The 22,825-nt window shown below is 33.5% G+C and overlaps 1 protein-coding gene across 2 annotated transcripts in view; it reads right to left on the minus strand.

Annotated features, from left to right (window-relative positions):
* Positions 1-22,825, minus strand: part of LOC128669207 (protein O-mannosyl-transferase TMTC1-like) — a 140,085-nt gene that overhangs the window by 43,385 nt on the left and 73,875 nt on the right. For both annotated transcript variants that reach the window (XM_053743832.2, XM_053743833.1), the window contains exon 3: positions 9,958-10,135. In XM_053743832.2, the coding sequence (XP_053599807.1) occupies positions 9,958-10,135 (178 nt within the window). The remainder of the gene's footprint in view (positions 1-9,957; positions 10,136-22,825) is intronic.

Below are 22,825 nucleotides of genomic sequence, written 5' to 3' on the forward strand. Positions count from 1 at the left end.
ATTCCCACCGGGATGGTTAGTTTTGCGCAGTTGATAAAACGACTGTTTTGGGAAACGTGTGATTGTGTGTTGGGAACTTTTGTCCTATTTGCGTTTTAGTTGTCATATTCACATATTATTTTATGAGGTAGACAGAGCTTGAGGAAGTTATATTACACATAGAACAATATTTACGCTAAAATGGTCTTGAAATGTAATGGATTTATAAAGTTTCTTCGATGAAGGATGGCAACAACTGGCGAGGAATAGAAGTGGCTGGAATCAAAAAGGAGTGGCTTTTGCCCAGCAGTGGGGCCTGACAGCTAGACAAAAAAAGTTCTTAGATTATTTACAGCTTGCAAACTGATAGTTAAAAAAGGATTTTAATTTGATATAATTATTTAAACTGAAGTTTTGGCGTGAATGGAAATAAATCTATCTTTTGGAATAAATTGTACCCATCTGACAAATACAGGGAGAGGGGGGGGAGGCCTTTGCCCAGCAGTGGGACACAACATCCACAGGGTAGTTAAAAAAATGTGATAAATACATTAAAACTAATAATCATCCAATTGTTGCAGTATTTATTGTTTTTCGTTTGGTAAACAGAATCGAAAGCAACGAACAATATAGATAAGTTCGGTTAATTTTTAGCTTAATTTATCGAAATGAAATAAAAAAATTCTCCATAGACCAAAAATCCATAATTAAAAAAAAAACCCAACATCCATAACTGTTATTTACAAAAGCGCGACCTTGATTAACGGGCGACATTCATTCCGAATTCAAACAGAGCATAATTAAAATACCGTTGAACAAACGAGTTTCTGATTGGCTGCGGACCTACGATGAATTGATATAAAACAAATAGAGTAGATAAATTTTAAATTTTTTTTCCACAAATATCATAAATGATTATGGCTGTGGTCGTTCCAAACTGCTTGAAGTATTTCGAGAATTTATATAATTTAAATTGAACATGACAAAGTGCCTGTCAAAGTCTCATTTATGAATAAATGCTTTGTATGTGACTATTTGACCAAATAATTTGTAGTACCTAATAAATGTAAGTTAAACAAAATCTTACAGACAAATAAAAACAAATGATTAATTATAATTTTCATTTGTCTTTTAATTGTAATAGCCAATTAAAATAAACTTAAAATTTCCTAACAAACTTTTGGAATGGAATCTAATTGTAGTGTCTGTGTGTATAAACAAATTAATAATTATACGAATATGAGTGCAAGAGTTGACCAAGCGTGTGTTATTCGTTTGGATGTAAACAAGAGACTACAAAGAATAAATAATAACACAGAAGGTTTACTAACAACAAACGTCAGACAAAATTGGAGCTTATTGCGTATCAATATCGTTCATTTCCGGCTGGCGGACATACACATACACAATTACGCAGGCCTGATTAATCCTTAGGCTAAATAGGGTACAACCTCCCTATATTGCAGCCTATTAGGCCTAACGATTAAGCAAATTTAGCCTAATAAATAGGGCATGAGTGTACGTGTATGTACCCTAAATATTTCAACTAGACAGACAAAAGACAAAAAAAATCTACTAAGTTCAATCTGTCAGATATCAGCTTCAAAATTGTTGTTTTTTTTTAATTGCAAAATTGTAAAATTTTACCTATCAAATATAGTATATTCATACATATACATGGTAAGTTAAATAAAATCTTTAAATGTTACCCCTCGCGTAGCAAGCGCCCATGCCTAAACTTCGTGGTGCCGCCCCACGGGAAGTACAAAATTCAGTCACAGATTTCAGTATTTGAGTTGTCTGTTTACTCCGTAATAACGTAATAAATTAGTTAGGAGTTGTTCTTACATAATTTTGTTATTAATTTATTAGTCTCTCGTCGCAGTTAAAGGACACTGTTGTTTGAGTTGGAAAATTTGGAATTAGGTTATTTCTGTTTTACGTAAATTACTATGAAATTCTGATACATAGCACGCCTCATGTGATTCCCACCCTTGGACCTAATACGACCACTGCAGAATATATATTGGATGTCGTACGAGGTGGCTAAAGGATATAAAATACAAAGACAGTAAAGAGGGATAACTTTAGGCAGGAGGCTGGTCGTAAGGGCCGATTAAAAAAAACATTGTTTTTATTCGAAGGGCCAGGCCTCATTGCTGGTCGTGACCCTTTGTCGACCCGATCCACAGCTTTGCCGTTCCGTTATTACGTTTTAAAGTGCGTAAGTGAAATACATCAAATGCGTTGTTCTGCGTTGATCCGACGTCGGACACAAGGTAGTCGCATGACACACTAGTGAACTAAACTGTAATATAAAGTGTGATTTCTGAGGAAGGTTTAGGTGTATTATAATTAATTATGTTTTTACCTGAGCAAAGCCGGGGCGCGCCGCTAGACATAATATGATTATACTAAGTATTATATTTATTTACTTTGAAGATGTTTCAAAATACCCATTTAATTCAAATATTTATAATTTTTTAAATCGATACGGGAAGGAATAATACCCGTAAAATTTCCAGTGAAGTATCGTAAAAGCGACATATGCACAATCGCCATACTCGCGAACGCTAAATTATTCAGCGCAAGCCATTTGGAGGCAAACTTTTGCTTACGAATTTCAAATATTTAAAGTAGACTCACGTCTTGAGCATTTAACGCCAGAATCAGGTCGCGACGGAATGCTGTGACGTCAACTTTGGGGACATTAAAAGTGTGTTAACTTTTGTGTATACGGCTTTTGGAAAATACATTTTTTTTAAGAAAATCTTAAAAGAAGATGTTATCTAAGTTCGTTCTTGGGGTTTTCTTTTCAGAAAGAGAGTTATGTGGTGGTATAAAAATCGACGTATTATATTTTAATACATTCTAACAATGAGTTCGTCTCACTTCATAATAAACGATATAGTTTTAATAAAATATTTAAGTATAGGTACTTCTAATTTGATGTGACGTCACATAGCATACAACCAACGTATTTTGTAAATGCATTCAACGATACCCCGCAGATATATTAAGAAACTAATTTAAATACAGATATATACAGAAATGTACATACCTCTAGGTACGAACACACAAAAAAATACCGGTCAAAATCAGAACCTTCCTAGACTTAGTCGGTTAAAAATTTCAAGACAAAGAATTCCCAATAACTAGAACTAGTCTTTTGATACAAACCCTGGCTCCCTCGTCACGCCTCGCGTGTTCCCTCGGGACATATCGGACATGTAACTTTGTTGCGATGCACTTGCCCTCACTGCAGACAACTGCGTTATTATATACGAGTGCTTCCTTTCTACTTATGTATTGCAATCTGGATATGTGCGATATTGCTTACTTCCTCTGGCTCGTGTCAAATAACTAGCGATTAAATATTATACATTGGAAGTTTTTGTGAATACTATCGAGGAAGTAAAATTATATGGATTTTGACAGATATTTGAAGTATCCGTGTAGAATAAAATATATATAAATAATTAATATTTATATATGAATATATAAATAATATTCTCTTCTTCTCTTTTATTTCAAAAAGCTAATTTTATAATTAAAATTGGTATATTACGTACAGTTTTAGAGCTAAGGTCAAAGAACAGTAAGTTATTACAGCTATAAAAATGCACAAAAAAGTCACGAAGTCGTAATGAAAATATTGTACAGCGCTGAGTTTCAAAAAGCTGTGCAATAATAAAAGCTGAGTGTAGAGATGAGATGACGAGTTAATTAGCAATTTGTATAACAAGCGCAGATTAATTAGACAAATCTGCATACAGCTGCAGTTGCACTTCGAGGGGTTGCCGCAGGCGAGGGAGGTATAAACAGCTTGCGCTGTGTAAGTTCCAGATAAAGACAATGAAATTGTTGCACTTCACAGATTAAACAGATACCTATTAATTCACTGAGTTAATGAAGTTTCTCGACCTATCTCGTGTGACTGTGGATCAATTTAATCCTTGGATCATCATTTATCATGTCCAAACTGCCCCCTACATCATAAAATACTATTTAAGTGTATCAGAAGTGGTATTATTCCTGACTTGCTACATATCCTACTAATAATAAAAGCGACAATTTGGATGTTTTATACTCAATAATGCAAATTTCGATGGAAATTGGCACAGAGGTGGAATATAAAGTCGTTTCCCGCTGTCTGTCTGAGCTTGATGCTTAGATCTTTAAAGTTTTAAAGATCTAAGCATAAAGCAAGGAAGGAAGGTTTTTACTAAACAGGAAGGTATTAGTAGTTTAAAACATAAATTAACTCCACGCGTTGGCGGTTACGGAGCTTCATAACTCTGATATTGATCAATGTTCCCGCCCAAACATGAGCGAAGTTATCTCGCTCCGTAACTAACACAGCTTATTAATATGCTGCAAGTGTAACTAACATAAGTTATGGATGCAATATTCGTGTCGGCACAGATTTGTTATGAGACCTAACTCAGGCTCGAGCTATCTTACGTGCTTTTATGCTGTTCGAAGGATCTGCGGATATACCTACTAGTAATATAAATCGCAGATATGATATGTCAAATTAACCCTAATATTATAAATGCGAAAGTATGTTTGTTTGTTTGTTACCTCTTCACGCTCTATCTACTCTACCAATCTTCTTGAAATTTTGCATACATGTAGTTTGAAGTATGGAGAAGGACATGGGTATCCTGTCCTTCCGTATAAATTTACGCGTGCGAAGCCGCAGGCAAAAAGCTAGTCTTTAATAAAGATGGAAAATTCAAATTGTTGTTTTACGTTAGATGTGATCTATATTAGATAAAATTATTTGAAATATAGATAAGTGGAGTATGATTCCGCATATTCTGGATGTACGAGGCGACTAAGAGACATGTAGCATAAACAGCTGCTAGGTAATAGTAGCATTTCTAAGGAGAGAGTAAAATTATAGCCGAATATTCAAAATTAGGGTTATTTTCAAGTCGAGTTTCGGATACATGGGGAGATGAGAGATGTTAAATAAACATATATAAATTATTTGTTTGTAGTCTGCAATACACAATTTAAATTTAAATATTGGCACATAGCGGAATAATCCAGTCAAAAGGACTGCAACTACGTAACGTTGCCCATTAGGCATCAACTACATACATACAGTTGATTTTCAGTTGGTGCCCTGAGTATAAATTATATACGAGTTTATATTTGGGTCATAAGCTGAAAAATAAATTAAATATGTTATGGTTTAAATCTTTCGGACAAAATGATTCGATAAATCTTCACTTAGGGTGAGTTGTACCGTCAAATTTGACGTTGATTTTAACCGGTGCGGCGCGCCGTTGACATTTAGACAAAATGGCGTACTTTGCGTTTTCTGCGCATGTTAACGGACTGACGGTGCATCCCACTCTTCACAAATATTGTATGAATACAGGCTTCAGCAAATTATGTTAGCAGTCTGAAACCCTATCTTCTCAAACTAAAAGCAAATTAAATGATAAAACACGTTCACGTTTATGAATGGTCACTCATTCCGCTCCACAATTAATTAAAAACAAAAAGGAATGAAAAATAAGAAAAAAGGACCATAAATAATCTTTACAAGCCACAGCGAGTGAGGTGCTTCTTTTGCAAATTAATTTTTATAATTACCCAGTGCTTTTTGTTTTGTTTACGCTGACGTTTATACTACAACCTTTTTAACGCCCGAAAACAAAAGGAGGGCAGTTATAAGTTTACCGTGTCTGTGTATCATTGAAAATAATATTAGGCATAATAAAATTTAATGCATTATATATATTCGACTATTTTTACGCTCAATAATGGCATTTTATTTTATTTCGTTTTTAATAATCCACTGTTTTCGTTATGAATTTTTTTAATGCCACATTGAAGTAAAAATGAAAATATCCTCATATCTATATATTTATGATTAAAAATTGTCTTTAGAAATAGATTGAGATGGTTTTCAATTTCACTTATAAATTACAATAAAAAAACTAAAACTCTAATAGTTAATCTAACTGTTTAAGTGTCTTTCTGCTTCCATAGATATCTATCGGGTGCAATACGATGCCACCCCCGCAGAAATCCCTCCATGTCCCAGTAAATAATATGACACTACAAATAAAAATACGAAATACAATTTCATACAAGTGTGTAATAAAATTGTATGAGACATAATATTACATTCATGAAAACAAAACATATTTTCATTTACACACATCGCCACTATGATGACGCTCGCAAAGTAACCGAACTCGTAAAAATCAGCATAGTATGTCAGCTTGGGGAGTACTAAAATATTTTTATAGATTCAATCGAATTGCGCGTACAATATATATGAAATGTGAAGTCGAAGATTCAGTCAGAGACAGGGTCAGACTTTTATAGGCTTTTCTTTGGAATTTTAACGAAATTTAATTTTCTACAATGAGTTCAAGATTATATTTCTAAAAATCTTATATTCTAAAATTAATAATTCTATAAATAATAATAATTTCTATAATTAGTATTTATTTGTGGTTCTATGTACTTTGGGAGACCTAATGAAGGGCACAAATAATTGACTGCTCGGTGCAAAATTCTATTTCAAAATTATTCCATTTACTTGATTTCGTAATTAGAATGGCCGACGCGATGAACAAGAACATATATACGTCATTTCTGGATTGTTTCATTGCATTACTATTTTAAAATTAGTATTCGATTTCGTCGTAAAAGTATTAATGTTGATGGCAAAATAAAGTATTAGGTTATTAGGGTATTGTTAGGAACTTGGCAGACTCTGTGCGAGGTCGAATTTTCCCCATCTTTGGCGGGAAAAGTTGAAAACAGGTAAATTTGGTCCAAGAAAAATTATTTAAGTACGCGAATTGTTTCTATGTATATGTTTAAGATTCAAGACTTTTTAACTATAAATTGTTAGAATGTATATTTGCTGGAAAAACTAGAATAGAGAATAATAAAAATTGAAGATACTACAGTCGGTCTGGAAGTGAAAATTTAAGGTGGGTTGCATCATCAATTTTGACGTTTACTTTAACGTGCACAAAATACGCTATTTTGTCTAAATGTAAAATTTGACGGTGCAACTCACCTTTAGTTAAATAAATTATAAACGTCAACAAGTCGTTGAAATAGAAGATTTTATTTATTCTACCATAAGGGTGATTTGCACCAGTTAACTTTGACGTTGCTTTTATCTTCGCGCCCCGCCGACGAGGTTTGGACAAAATGACGTACTTTGGGTTTTTCTTTTTTTTTCAAAGTAGTTGACTGGTGCAACCTCACTAAAATTTTTCTATTTTGATGGTTAAGGTATTTGATAATGATTCAAAGGATCTCTGAATCCCAATTGTCTATTTATATAAATATTTTGACATTGGCTTTTACACTTCCTGGCTGATTTATAATAATATAGAATTGTTAAGACATTTTTTACAAAAATAAATTTTAAGGTTAAATGTAACGTACCATAACCGCAAACCGTAAGTAAAAATATAATTAAGCTAATTATTATAAAATACGATATTCAATTCAATTCAAATTATATATTGCTTTTTACAATGTACTGTAAGGTAATTCAGTAACTAAGTCACCCCAGTCATTATAATCTAGGCACAATGTAAATCCTGTCGGGCATTGCAATTTAAAATACAAATTAGATTAAGATTAAGAATATCAAATTATAAGCAAATGAATTACAAAATTAAAAATATCAAAATAATACGATAGCTTAACAATATTATATATGTAACAGTACGTTGATTGAGATATGAAGTTACAATCCGACGAAATCAAAAGATACAATGTTTTCATTTCCGAGACGATACGATATGAATTATTCAATTGCTTTATGTGGAGCGAGTGCTTACGAAGTTTATCGTGTGTTTTGTTTTCGATTAATATGTTATACTGATATTTATACTTAGCTCAAAGCTATGTTTATGGTGTTGTAGGTGATATGCTTGCCTATGTTCTGTCATGGGATGTCGACGACCGTACGAAGAGAAGACGAAAAAGTAGGAAAGTGGATCCTGGGCTCCGACGCTCAACGGCTGAGGGAAAAATCGGGAATACGCACAGACGAGAGAGAGAGAGAGAGGTGCTAATACAAATCAAATTTATAGAAGTGCGAATCGGAATCGCACACGTAGGTTTCTGTACCGGTTTCTGTGAAAACGAAAAAAAAACACGTTTGTTTTATGCCCCGTTGAACATTTATTATATTCTGTTTTTACTAATGTTGTTACGTATTTGGTATGCGGCAACAATAATACAATCATGCGTGTGAATTATTTTAGTGATCGGTTAATGAGATACAGCCTGGTGACAGACGGACGGACAGCGGAGCCCCATTTTTACCTATTAGGCATAGTACCCTAAAAATATCATGAATGATATAAATTACCGTAAACAAAACAAGAAAGAATGTCAATATTTTTTCTAAATACATTATATGAAAAAAATATTTGATCTTAAAGTATAAAACTCGCTTCGTAGCAAGGATCTACGCGTTCTGGTATATCACGTGAAGCTACGCACGACACTACGCCGTGGCACTCAGCGCGGTCGCAGCACACTCTACGTGACTATAATTTATCATGTCGGAGCACTTTGAAAGTGCACTATATTTCGTACTATAGTTTAATTTATATTTGTTTTTAATCTGTGTGTTTATTTGTGTAGCTCCCTATTTAGTTGAGATCCGGCAGGCGAAATAGAAATAATGATTTCCAGTTTTATTTATTTATTTAGTTTAGATTGTTGTGCAAATTTTGCAAATAAAATAGTTTTAACTAGTGTTAATATTATATAATAAAATAGCAATAATACCTATATAACAAGTATACATTTTACAGCTTAATTTTCGTTCAAAATCCTATTACTATGAATTAAATCAATGCCTAACTGAACAAAAAATTTAGTGCCTAACTTTATTTGTGACTTAACTAAATTATAGTTTATTTATTGCAAAGAAAATAATATATTCTTTTAGCTACCTATATTTCAATGAATTACCTATGTTCTATTTTTCTTTATTTGTATCTTTATTATTAAGTATTTTGCATATTATTTTATTTTTTAGATTTATTTCTAAATTTATTTGTAGATAATTGTCTAAATGTAACGTCATCTCTAGCGTGCCATCTCTAGCGTAGGATGTTTATAATTAAACCGTTGTTTTACAAAACAAAGGATTAGATTTCTGGTTCGAGAGACACAATTAATGGCTATTATAATATTGGGTTTACGCAATGTATTTACTCTCGTTGTGTGCTTAAAATAATTGCTTGCTTTGACTATAAAACAAACATGATATATATAAACTGGATTATTATGTTTTATATGTATTATTGTGTTGCTTATATTAAAGAGAAAAAATGATCAATTTATCTACAAAATATTTTGTGTAGATCAATTGAGTCGGTGGACCTCCGTAGCCTAATGAGGTAACAGTTTCAAAAACGCAAAAAAATTACGTAAAAGTACTTTTACGTACGATATAGATACTAATTATTTTCCATATAGATTTTGTTAATGGCGATTAGCGCTAAGTTTTGGTATTCTCGTGAAAATTTTGCGTTACAGCCGCTGCAGACGAGCGATCAAAGCGCGCTGTTTGATCGCAGCATGCGGCATGAAGCGATGCATTGCTTACATTCCAAAATCACAATTACAGAATGAAGAGCGCTGTGGCGAAAGGTTCTTGCGCTCGGCCTGCGATAATGCTGGTTAAGCAACTTTCGTAATAGTCGATCTCAAGATGGGTGACCGAAAATGAATTATAGTGAGTTGCTATGTTGCATAAATTTGCAATGGTTAAAAGTTAAGAATTCGCAATAGGTCATTCTCCTTGGTGACATATCATTTCCAAGAAGTTTTCCCAAAAAATCGGGTGTAAACCCGATTAATACGAAAATGGATGAAAAATGAAAAACTCATTTATGTATCAATGAAAGAGAACATGACTGTAATGATGAATGATAGAAGTGATCCCTATATCTATCTACTTACCGCTTCAGTATGTATCGGATGTACAGCGAACAAAAGCGCGGCAAGCGCTGCAAACGGGCGTTGCAGACGAGCGACCAGCGCGCCGGTGCGGGCGACCAGGACACAGCACGCGGCGTGCAGCGCGACATTGCACGCGTGCCACCACCACGGAGAGAATCCAAAGAGGGCGTAGTTTAATCTGGAAGGAAAAGGTTAAAAAAAGTGTTAAGCTGCTACTGGGAGTTATTGAAAAAATACTAGTTTAATAGTATTAGCATAAGAGACAAAAATGTCCACATTTGAAGGTCCATAACTAAATATTATTATAAAATATTGCTTTGTCATCAAATCCCGTGAGAAGTTTTACTATTACAGCATTTTACTAGCAAGGTTTAATTTAATTTAAGCGTCTGTAAAATGTTATCAAAGTTTGCCAATCTGAGAATTCAGCATTTCAAAGGCAAAAAATTATATACACAGAGATTAAATTAGCACAATTCACAACTGTGAGTACAAAACCAAGTCAAGTAATTATTACCAACAACTAAAACGCCTACAATGCAAAATTCCCGCTCATCTGCCGTGCATTCAAACGTTCTCTTAAGGGCATAAATACGTATTCACCACGACCTAAATACCGGCAGCGTTTGAGGATGCGAGACGTTTGAAACAAGCCCGCATTGTCTGTCTGAGATCATAAGAGGAGAATTAACATGAGCGATTACGCTGCTAGGCAAGACTAGGGATCAGACGTTTATGAACGGATTTATTTGAAGACAGCGGCTCCATTGTGAATACATGTGGCATAGTAGAAAAATAATTATTTTCTGATACACTCAAGCCGAAATCAGACGGCAAGAGGACTTATCATTCTTTAATTTGTCACAGGATCAGAACGAATGGGAAATGATGAAGAGAGTCCTTACCCAGCAGTGGGAGAATTAATGGCTTGAAATTAATGAATTATATTTACGATCTTCTCATAGATATATTGAAGAGGAAAAATGTATTCTCGAATCTACATGTGGATAAATTTAGTAAATCATGTAAATATGTAGTACTGTAGACAGATAGATTAATGAAAGTAATAGTAATAGTTTTTTATGTCAATAAGTTACGTGCCATCCTAAATTGAATACAGAATTTAGAATTTAGCTGAAATTCCAAATTGAAGGAAAGTCTATAATATTCCTCATGAACGTGAGTATGATATAAAATTATGATTTGATTATATTTCTAGTACAGTCAACGGCACGTTAAGTTGCTCTGTTTGGATCTTATTGCGGCTCGGCGCACAATGGACGGATTATGGATTCCGAGCTGCAATGTAAAATAATGACACGACTTGCCTCCCATTTGTATTGTTATAAATTGAATAAAAGAAACTTGTATTTTCTCTAGGTTCTTTATATACTGAAATGCAGATACTGTTAGATAGATAACTTGACATCGTAGTCCATAGTAGAAATCTCTCTGTGATGGTTCGTAAATTTTACTCCTGTGGAGTTATTATAACAGTTATATTATGATTAATAAAAAAAATATATGAAAAAAGAAGCTTCAAGTGAGATCTGGAGTATACCGTAAAGGCGCCATGCACTAGCGACAATGTCTCCTTATTCTGAGCGAAAAATTTTTATTTCTGAGCGAAAAATTTTTATTGCTGAGCGAAAAATTTTTACAGTTAATATTTAATTTTTCGCTAAAAAATTGAAGGCGTTGGTGTGCTGGTTTATAGCGTCTGAAGAGGCCTCCCTGAAACTTTTTCCCAAGGATCGTTAAAGAAGACAATAGTCATCTTATAATTTGAAACAAGCCTTGCCAAGCAAGTTAGCCAAACATGTGCTTGGCAGCGCCCCCGCCGTGCGCCGTAAGCTGTGCGGTGAAACAAATGCCAAGTCCCGCAGCCTGCCAGCGACAATCACAGTGAGACGTTGTCACGGACATTGTGGGGACGTGCTTATTTTATAGTTGAATCTAAATCCAAAGAAAACGAAAGACGGCGGTTGTGGTGTAATTATTATGACGCCTGCCTGTGGGTTGAAAGGTCTCAGATTCGTGCCATACGAGTTTGTATACTAATCTGACTCATGTATAGTACTTTTCATCGATCAGCACATGCTTCCGGCGAAGGAAAACATCGTGAGGAAACCTGCACACTAATTGATTATTAATTTGTGTATGAAATGGAGAAGGCAATGGCAAACCGCTCCATTAATAGTGCCAAGAAGTTGTGTGTGTGTTTAAGACTACGTAATGACCATGACCCTCAGGCACGAGGAATACGACTATGAAGAATGGAGTGCGTAACCAAATGAAAGATTGCGCGTTGTAAAAAGAGAAAAATTGTAACTAAAATGATTCAAAAAGTCAAAATTGTATAAAAAAATACTATTATATAAAATATATTGAAATCACAGTCTGCACAAATTGAGAAAGATTTTCACAAATATTTTCAACATACATTTAGCGAAAATACCACAACAAATTTTTGGTTCAATGCCAGCTACCCGAATAACATGTTTAATAAATAATACCCAAAAATTTCTAAAGGAAAAACGAAAAAAAAAACCTGAAATTTTAACTAAAGTTCACGTAAAAACAGACAAATAGTTTATAGGTACTGAGCAAAAACTGAATTAGTTTCTGTACATCGATGAATCACTTCGTTACCCGCTAGGGCTGTAGAACATAGTCCGTGCAGATATTAAGCTACAGTTGCAGTTGCGTGCAGTTAATATTATATTAAGCTACGTTAATATTAAAATATACGTACAATTACAAAATTATAGACGTATTTTATTTTTATAAAATGTTATTATTTAAATTTAGAATATTACTGATGCCTTTTTATAATTTAGGATAGTGTATATCTATTTTATTCTCAATATTAACAAATAAGTTTTAATCAAAAAAATTATGAGAATAATGTATGAATAAGAGTAGTAGGAATAAGTGTTGAGTGATGTATAAAGTGACTTAGTTAATTGGAACGAGTTGTCATACTGTGCCGACCCTATATGGGTGGGGAAAAGGTCGGGAAGAAGAAAATTATTAAGTTATTTTCCATTCTGTCCATATTCCACAATTAGGAAACGCTACCCTCGCCCAGATAGTAATTAATTTAATACCCGGTGCTCCAGAGATCCATTTGTTATAAGCTCGGACCGAAAAAACACCCGTGCTGTGAAAGTCTGAATTCTCTCTAAAATATGTTACAATTTTCTCCGATTAGTTTTCTCACCGGAGCGGACATTTCTCTATTTAACACATATTGTCTTTATCGTTACGAAACTAAAAGGAGGAGAAGGGAGAAGGTGTAGGTGCGATTTTTTATGGAATTATGATAAGATATTGGTACTTAGTACTTACTACCACTTTCTCATTCTCTTTCGTATTCCCGATGTCAGAGCTGTGACGCAGGGAAACCCAGAGTCAGCGTAAAAAAAAACCTACAAATATAAATGTGAAAATTTGTGAGGATTTATGTGTCTATGTTTGTTACTCTTTCATGCGAAATCTACTGGACGAATTGTTATGAAATTCGGTACACGGTTAGAATATAACCTAAAATAGGTAATCCACTAAAATCCATAAAATTTTGAAAATTCAGTGTGATATTACCGCCTCCCTGAGGTCAAACCAACTTGGGAATGATTTCAGCTGGCAAGGCTATGATGTTAGTTGCCTTCACGGGAGCATTATGTCATATTTTAGGGCGCAAACACACGTCATAGTTGTTAGCCTTGTAAGACTAATTTCCCAGATTCCCTTCACCTTTCCCTTGATTAATTTAAACAATTCAAGACAGAGAAGAAGTCTCACCATGATTCCAAATTTATATCTACCAAGAAACAATACCGGAACAATTTAAAGTGAAGTCAAAAATACAAAGTTAAATAGGACTGCAGAAATTGTTTCTTCGGCAAATAAAGAAGAGCACAGATGTCAATAAATATAAACGTTCACTTAGAGAACGCTTGTCCGGACTCCAATTGGACAGACAACGGACTATGCACTTAAAATTATTCCTATTTTTACTTTATTTTATAGAATCTTAAGTTGAATGTTCAACTGCACAATCACAGACATACCATGCATAATGCTTTCTTTAGTAGAGGCGATGTATTGGTCGTTACAAATTATAGAAATAGGAATATTTTGTTGCAAAAATATAAAACGTAACGTATAACAAAATTAGAAAAACAAAATTTGTAAGCTAGAGTTGACTCGCTAAGAGGAAAAGAAGTTAAAATGTTTTCCTTTTGGCTTATCAAAGGACGTCAATGGTCGAAAGTACCCAGGATCTATTCCTACTTATGCCTCATAAGTATGTACAGCAGACTAATAGCAGATATAACAGTTTTTGTAGACTATGCTACCTACTATTACTACGACTACCTGCGATTTATATCTTATTCAAACTTCACGATGTTTTCTTTCACTGGAACACATGCTCACTGGCACTAGTGTGCACGCGTCTTCTGCTCATACACTACCCTAAACCTAACTAACTTTATAAATGCGAAAGAAAATTTGTTTGTTTTTTCCTTCTACCAATGTTCTTGAAATTTTGTATATAGACACAATATAAACATGTAGTTTGAAATATTGGACATGAGGTACATTAGGGGTTCATCAGGGAATAAAAATAAAGGAAATTTAATTCCCTGATGATCGTAATAATAAGCAATAAACATAAGCTTTTATTCAGTTTTAACGGCTTAAATAATAGAAATAATGCAGATTGTTTAAGCTATATTTGACCTATTTGAATTTTGAATTTGGCAAGTATTTTTGTAGAATAGGAAGTAAACAAACCACAATAAATCTGTGAAATAAACGTACTGAAATTCTGATTCATAAAATATTTAGAACCTACTATACTATAATCTGTGAATGAAATAAACGAATAAGCTGCCAAGCTCACAATAATTCACCGAATCATGCTCCTAAATAAGGTTTACCATTTTTATCGACAAGACAACCCTACGCGTGACATGTCAGGATATGTCAGACACATGTCAGCCGCGCGGATTCTCGTGTCAGTCTCGCGTGACAGGGACACGGCGCGGCGCAAAGATGAATATACGCTTTTGTGCAAGGGTTTTCGAATATATTTTCAGAACGCGACATTGTGTAATAAATAAATGTATTTTAAAGTGTTGTTTAAAAAAATGATGGTTTTTTAATTAAGCTCTCTGAATACAACTAATATAATTTAAAATTGATCTGTTAACATGAAATTTTAACTTAACACCTCGATGTGTAACTACGCGTTTAATATATTGCAACTTTTATTTGGTTACTTTTTAGTCTATTGAGTCAAAAATAATAAATGTTTCTTTTTATTTAAGCTCATTGCACTACAATACAAATTTGTCAAAGTACAATAGGATGAGTTAATGAGTTAATGCTAAAAGCATTATTTATCAACAACAGTAAACATTTGATGAACATAAATAATTCTCACATTGAAATGAATATTGGCGTCTGAATCGTACCTACATAAATGGCATTAAGCCCACCTATTGTTAAAGTTAAAGCGTTTGTTCAGAAAGTAAACCTTCACAGGCACTTTTTCACGTCAAATTTTATAGCTAGAGCTTTTAAAGCTGGTGTAATAAAGTTTCAATATATAAATATATCCACCACATTATTTGCTGCGTGTTGTGCAAAACACAAGAGTTGACATAAAAAGCGTACCGTAGCGATGACACCTGTCAGTGTCACAGCATTCTTGTCATCTCGAGCCCCGGGCACATGACTAGAGATACAAAGGCTACACAGAGATGTCATTTAAAGCGGGACTGTTTTACAGAACATCTGTAAATTTGCTTTGGAGTTATTGTACATTTTTTTTTTAATATAAAAAAAATACATGAAATTCTCTTATGGAATAAAATTACTAGAAAGAATCCATTTCTTAGCATTAATTTAAAAAATATCAAGATACTTACTTGTAAAAATCAAATGTAAAAATAATTTTAATGTAGTTTCAGATTCTATCTCAAGACAACACTTGTTGACAGCAGTTGTCTTGAGATACAATCTGATGCATATCTGCTTAATACATTACCCTGTAAATTATTATAATAGATTCATGATATTTACCTTCTTAGTAGTCACTGGTAAAGTGGTCACTCGTGACTATTACGACGTTTAAAGGGTTTGTTCTAAATCCTGCACACATCAATACCCGTGTATTTATTGTACGAAAAAAATTGAGTGAAGCTGTTTTTCTATTTTGTTGTTTTCAACAGTTACTAAGTTTTTCCTAGAATACGCCACTGGCCGGCAAGTAAATCTGAACGAATGGGTGAGTCCACCAGTAAATTGCGCTTCGCTTGTAATGCGGGCTTCCTGGAGATAATATAAATACGATGTGCTCTGCCTTTTTACTGTGAAATACTTTGAAAGCGCTGAAAGTACACGCAAAGTGTAAAAAATGGTACGGTTATTTCTATTTTCTAATAAGTTAAAAGTAGGTACGTTAGCATTATTCAAGTGAGGAGCCCAGATTTGGATATGATAAGCCCATATCTTGCAGTGACTGATGTAATAGACAAAAGCCCTTGATAGCTTACAACGGCATTCCCAAAAAGAGCGGTCGGTCGAAAAAACAAGACTTATTCTTCTATATCTTAATGTAAATTTTATATAGATCCTGAGACTGACTGATTTGCGCATAGAACCGCTAAGATGAGACAAAGAGGGTGATCATATTCGTGGCTTATCTAAGTACCCAACCAATTATTGCAATAACATTAAATCACAATAAAACAACAACATTATTATTCATTCCACACTCAACAAAACATAACGGCGCCATACATAACAACACGACATTTAGGCGTACATCCATTACGTTTAGGCGAAACATATCGCGCCCCAGAGCGAAGCATAACAAATTCTCATACGAACGAAATACCAAAATGTACACTAGAACAGAAATACGAATTGAGACCATAAAATTTTATTTGTGTGCGGCGGGGGTGTATTTTGGAATGTTCGCGGTGGCCATTGATGTAGATAGTAATCGACAATGGGACAGAATTCATGTGATATGTTAGGTTAAATTTTGTATTGTATTGTCGATATCGTTCGAATTTTAGAAAGTTTATCTCAATAGGTATTTTATAGTTAATTCAAATTTAAATTAAAAATTCTTTATTCGATTAAGGATGATAATTACATCACTTATTGACGTAAACAAATTACTGTCTACCGCCTGACAGACAAGTAATATTCTGTAAACACTCATAAAACATATAAATAAAATAATTAAGTATGATTTTTTTTTAAATTAACTTCATGTGGTACAATGTAAATTAAATAATATCGTTTCGACGTGTTAAGTTACGCTTTAATTTTTTCATACTTTGAGTTATATTAGATCAAACATCGTGTTTCTTGTCTATTGAAGTCGATATCTATGGCAAAACATTTGCTCAACACAAATTTTGGAAATATTTCTTAAAGTTATAAAGTGTGTAATAAACGTCTTGAAATTTTGTGCAGTTAGCTTAAGCGTGTTGTAATTAAACCGTTGCTGTTTTGAGGTTTGTGTACACAGTGTTTTGTTTACAGTTAATTGGTGAAAGTCTTTTAAGTGCTTCCTACCCTACTTTATAATTGCAAAAGTTGGGATGTTACAGTTGATAAAGAAAGAATATAGGTATATAATAATATAAGTTTATGTTCGAATTAATAAATTAAAATACATGATTTTTGTGTTGACTAATTCTGCTTGGAGTCAGACTATTAAATTCCAAGCTTTATATAAAAAGTAATAATAATTTCAGTTTCCATTTATTCTATAGTTTGTTTCTCAAACATAACCAATATTATCTAAATTTTATGTTTGGTTTCATTATTATCATTCAAATCACAATCATAACATTTACACACGATGCATGCAACCAAAACGGCCTCCGCTCAGCATATTTCATCCCCCTGGTGTGGGCCACGACTCTGGTATATACTCAGGTATGTGAGTGTGATGATACTTATTACTCAATCATGCAAATCTACAGGATAAAATTTATTGAAATTTGGTAAACGGGTAGAGCATATGATTGTATTTATCCCGGAATTTCCATTGGAATTCCCGGGATGCAGCTAATTTTAAATACGTGAAAGTTTGTAAAAATTGTGAATGCGAGTTTTCGAGTGAATTCAATTACGCAAAAACGAATAAAGAAATTAAGTTCGGATAAATTCCAACTCGATTTGTCGGTTAATTTGAAAACCCGAGATGCCGTCATTTTTAAAATAAAAACAAAAAATTGTGTAGTAATTTTATTCAAAGTATTTCGTTGTAAGATGACAGTTGTTACTGTATTGTAATTAGTTTTGTATTATAGCATATTACAAGTTTTTTATATTACAAAGCAAGCAAACAGGCAGCGGTTCACTTGATGGTAAATGCTCACCGAAGCTTAAAAGTTACTAGTTACAAGTTTTAAATCCCGACTCAGGAATGTAGACATTTTTAAAGACATTCTCAGCGCGATGCCACGAAGTTAGAACGTTCTCAAGTTAAAATCAAAAACTCTCCCAATTTAAGTAGTATTATAACTCTGCCATGTAGGAAAGTTTCCTCTCCCAGGAACCACAGAAACTAGGGTGTGAACAGTCCCCATGGGGAGCGGAGCATTCTGACTACTTGAGATGTTGTAGGTTATATTACGCGGTTCTTAAAGTTTTGATTTATGAATGTTCATATAGGAAATTCTGTAGTCCAAACTGATTTTAATAAGATCGAGTATGTATAAATGGAGAGATTATTGGTTTTAAGTCCTTTACCTATATGAATTTTAAACAGTTTGATATTGTATAAATCCATTTTTTTTTTGCAAATTATCAGTTGCTATTTTGTCCATGGTATATGAAATATATCGAAGAAATTATATTACTCTTTATAGTTTTATACAATATATTTTATGTATGCAAAAAATCACATCGATATTGTAAAAAAATATATATGCAGACGACAAAAAAATGTCGTTATCCAGGTTTTTACCAATGTTAAGTAAAACTTCAACCCTAAACAATGTAGCTCCTATTTTCATATACAAAAGAGAGACAAAGGCTTGTAACATTAATAGTACCCGACCTTCAAGTGCGAAGGTCCTGTAGATCCTGCTCGGAAGCAGACACGCCCAGGGAACGGCAGAGATATGACCACTATTGTATATTGAAAGATATCTGGGAAGTTAGAAGTAGAATGTGGAGCGAATATGTATTTGGCAGAAAGATAAGAATTAGATTAGCTATAATTATTATAAAAAATAATACAAACATTTTAACTCCTGACTTAAAAGAGTGGTTCACATAATGAAGTATTTCTATCGCTCATATCCACCTAAAAAAAATTAGGGATCTTTGAAAGAGTAGGAAGTTATTTTATCCATTAATATATTACTGTTATCTAACACTGTTAGTACTGGTATCTAACACTGGTTCGTTCTGGCATCTTTGAAGCTTTAGATTTTGTTCTTTAAATATTTAACCACATTTTCACTATACATTTATAGAAAACATCAGTTTTAGTTTAAAACATTTAAAGACAAATTATAATTTACCTTCAAATATTATTGAAATTGCATTAATTCATGTCACAACATACAACAGCGAACATAAAGCCCTAGCAGTATCATGAACAATAAACATCGCCCTCATTTTTATTAGTATGAATATCGTTCCACTTAAATTTGCGAAGGTTCCGCCATAATATGAATTATTTATATCTGGCAGTCTTGCTCCGTTTCAGAGCAAATTACAACGTTCTTAAAAAAATTGAAAAGAACAATACACTTCTGTTTTTCTTCTCCCATTTATATTCATTTTGTATATAGCCAGTAATGAATTAGAGACAAAAGTTGCGCTGCTGTCGTTATCGTCAAATGAGCCAACGTAATTAAGTGTAATAAGTCCTTTTGCATAAAATGTCAAGATTTCTTTGTTGTGTTTTGGTTTTGATGTGGTGCTTTACTTTGTTTTACCATATTTTCGGATTGTGCTTTGAAATTTTAAGGGTGAGTTGTGCCGGTCAACTTTGACTTTGACCAGCGCGCCGCTGACGTTCAGACTAAATGGCGTGCTTTGGGCTTTTTATGCGCAGGTTAAGATTAATGTTAGAATTAAAATTGTAACCGGTATTTTAAAGTATATTTTGAATTTGAATTGGTTAGGTGGAAGAGAATGCTAGCAATAAAGTTTTCACAGGGTAACTAATTCTTGATTAGTTTTAATATCGCTTCATATTGACAAGGTCTCCGCTATTGGGCCCACCACACTATTATAACACACATGAAAGTTTGAGGCAATGTGTGGGTGATTGTTATTGTTTTATACACAAACCTAAAATATACGGCGGACTTTAATTAAATCTAGAACACCATATGATCATTCATAAAGCTAACTGATATTCTTACACAGCCTTATTTTGTAGAAATTATTTATTTATTTACACTGGATAATTTTATTATACATAGTGAATTAAAATGTGGCATTATATCCCTAAAAAACAAGAGCACGAGATTGTCACATCTCAATATTTAAATACCTACTTCAAACGAGTGAAATTTGAAATCTCGCGAAGTTGACAGTAATCCGCTTAGAACCTGCCACCTCGCTACGGGCTCTAATTGGAGGAGTCCCCTCTGCTGTCCAGGGGAAAAGTCTCTGTAAGCGAAAACACGTGAAAAATGACACGTTTTAAAACGACTTCAGTTTATTACCTGATGAAGAATTTCCCGAAATTTCAAATATCTTCATTAACTACGTCTTTAATTTCACTAAAATATACAATTAATGTATGAACTTTTAAAACTTAGAATACAGGCTTAAAAGTAAAACTTTTTACCCGTCAAAAAAAAACAACAATAAATCAACGTTTGGACGTTTCTTGACGTGCGCGTGGCAAGGGTGAGAAATCTAATTATGAAACGGGAATCTTTAAAATTAATCTTATTACCTTTATAATAAACATAAAAAGCAAAAGCGCTACCTAAATGCAAAAACCGTTTGTTCACAGCTCTATGGCTATCTACGATTTTACGGGCAGAACAAAAGATGGAAATAGATTAAACTTTTCTGGATGTTTATTAATTTTTAAAATCTTAAATAGCTCCTTTGTCACCCTCAAATACAGAAAATACTTTGAACACCGACCAACAAACAAAAATAAACTTAAACAAGTTCCAACTACTCTAGTTCTCAAGTTTAATTAATTCTCAGGTAAAAAGTTGCAGAAACGCGCTATTGGAAACTTCCACTGGTATTTAAACATTATTGCTTATAGACGCTCTTTACCATTGATAAAAAAACGGATGAAAGAAAAAGGAAAGAAAAAAAATTATATTTAATTTTACAGGACATTCTACCCGGCCATATATAGTATACCAAAAAGGCCTCCTCTCACCACAATGTTGACGTGAGAGGACATCGCTGGTCTTCCGAGAACACCATTACAAAATTTAAAATTGTATATACAACTACAACATTACAACAAAGATACAATTTACATACTACAAAAAATAAAATTTACTATGGTTACGTAATTTTTTTACGGTTTTCACCAATAGATAGTGTGATATCGTGAATCGTGAGGTAAGTATTTAGGTTTATCTTTTACATGAGCGAATGCGGGACGGGGCGCTAAACATTTATACATTAAATTGAAGTTGTGAGCCATACAATAAAAGTTGCGAAAATTAAATCAATATTTTTGATATTTTAAAGCCTACAAAATTGAATAATTTCTCTTCCTCGCTTTTCCTATTTTTCCAAAATCGAATTAAATTGAAAAATTATTACACACTTTCTTTAATGGAATAAAATATATACGCGTAGTGGTTTTGTTATATTTATACTAGCAGGATAATACTACCAAATTAATAAACAAAGCGTACCCAACTAATTGTTCAGGTATTACAACCCTCTTTATTTGGCAAAACTGCTGTTGGCACGTACACATTTATTTCCATGTGTGTGTTCGTCGGTGATTGCGTTAGTTCTGTCCGCAAATTAATGATTATGTCTGTGTAATGTCCGGTGAAGGAAAAAGTAAACAGGAAAGTTGCCGACGTTTTATCAAATATGTACGAGTTACCCGGTTCATTTTCGCTTTGATTTCATTTATCAATGATTGTTACCTGGAAGTATAAATATATATACATATTCAGTGTTATTAATATGTTACTGTTGCCTGATTATTTTTTATTCTTATTTATAATCTATAAGTGCATGGACATAGAAAGAAATTAAAGATCTATTATAAAACTTAAAGAAACCTATAAAATAAAAACGTCAGACAAGCAACAGGTTGCAAAACCGTTGATGAGACTTCAACAGTTAAGATTAATTTTAGCGGACTGGGCCAGGCGACATTAAAGTGAGGAATGAATCACTCTCAAGTGAGAAAGATAATGGCATACCTTACTCGGCAAATCCGCAGATGCTCTTCGATCTCGATAGTTTGTCGGCATTTTGCTCGCAATAGGGTTGCCACAGCCGCGGTATCATGGTTTTGTTCGCGATAGGGTTGCCACAGCGGTATGATTAATGACGCGATCCTTCTAGTAACATCATCACTCACGATGGATGCAGAGAATATTGTCATAGTTTCACAGGCGAATTGCGGATGAAACGTTTTTAATCTCCTGTTGGATCGCGATCGAGAAAGCTTTTATCAATTTTTGATGCAATATATGAAGACTGTTTAAAACTTTCGCGGTCTCACGACTGGTACGAACATGTGCTTCTTCACTTAATATACAGTGGCTCATTTAAATGTGATAAATAATGACAGTTGCAAATAAAAAAAAATTAAAAAGAATGTGTAGATCTACAAAATCAGGCATAAAAGGTATAATAGACGACC

The sequence above is a fragment of the Plodia interpunctella genome, chromosome 4, assembly GCF_027563975.2.
Source record: "Plodia interpunctella isolate USDA-ARS_2022_Savannah chromosome 4, ilPloInte3.2, whole genome shotgun sequence".
Classification (NCBI taxonomy): Eukaryota; Metazoa; Arthropoda; class Insecta; order Lepidoptera; family Pyralidae; genus Plodia; species Plodia interpunctella.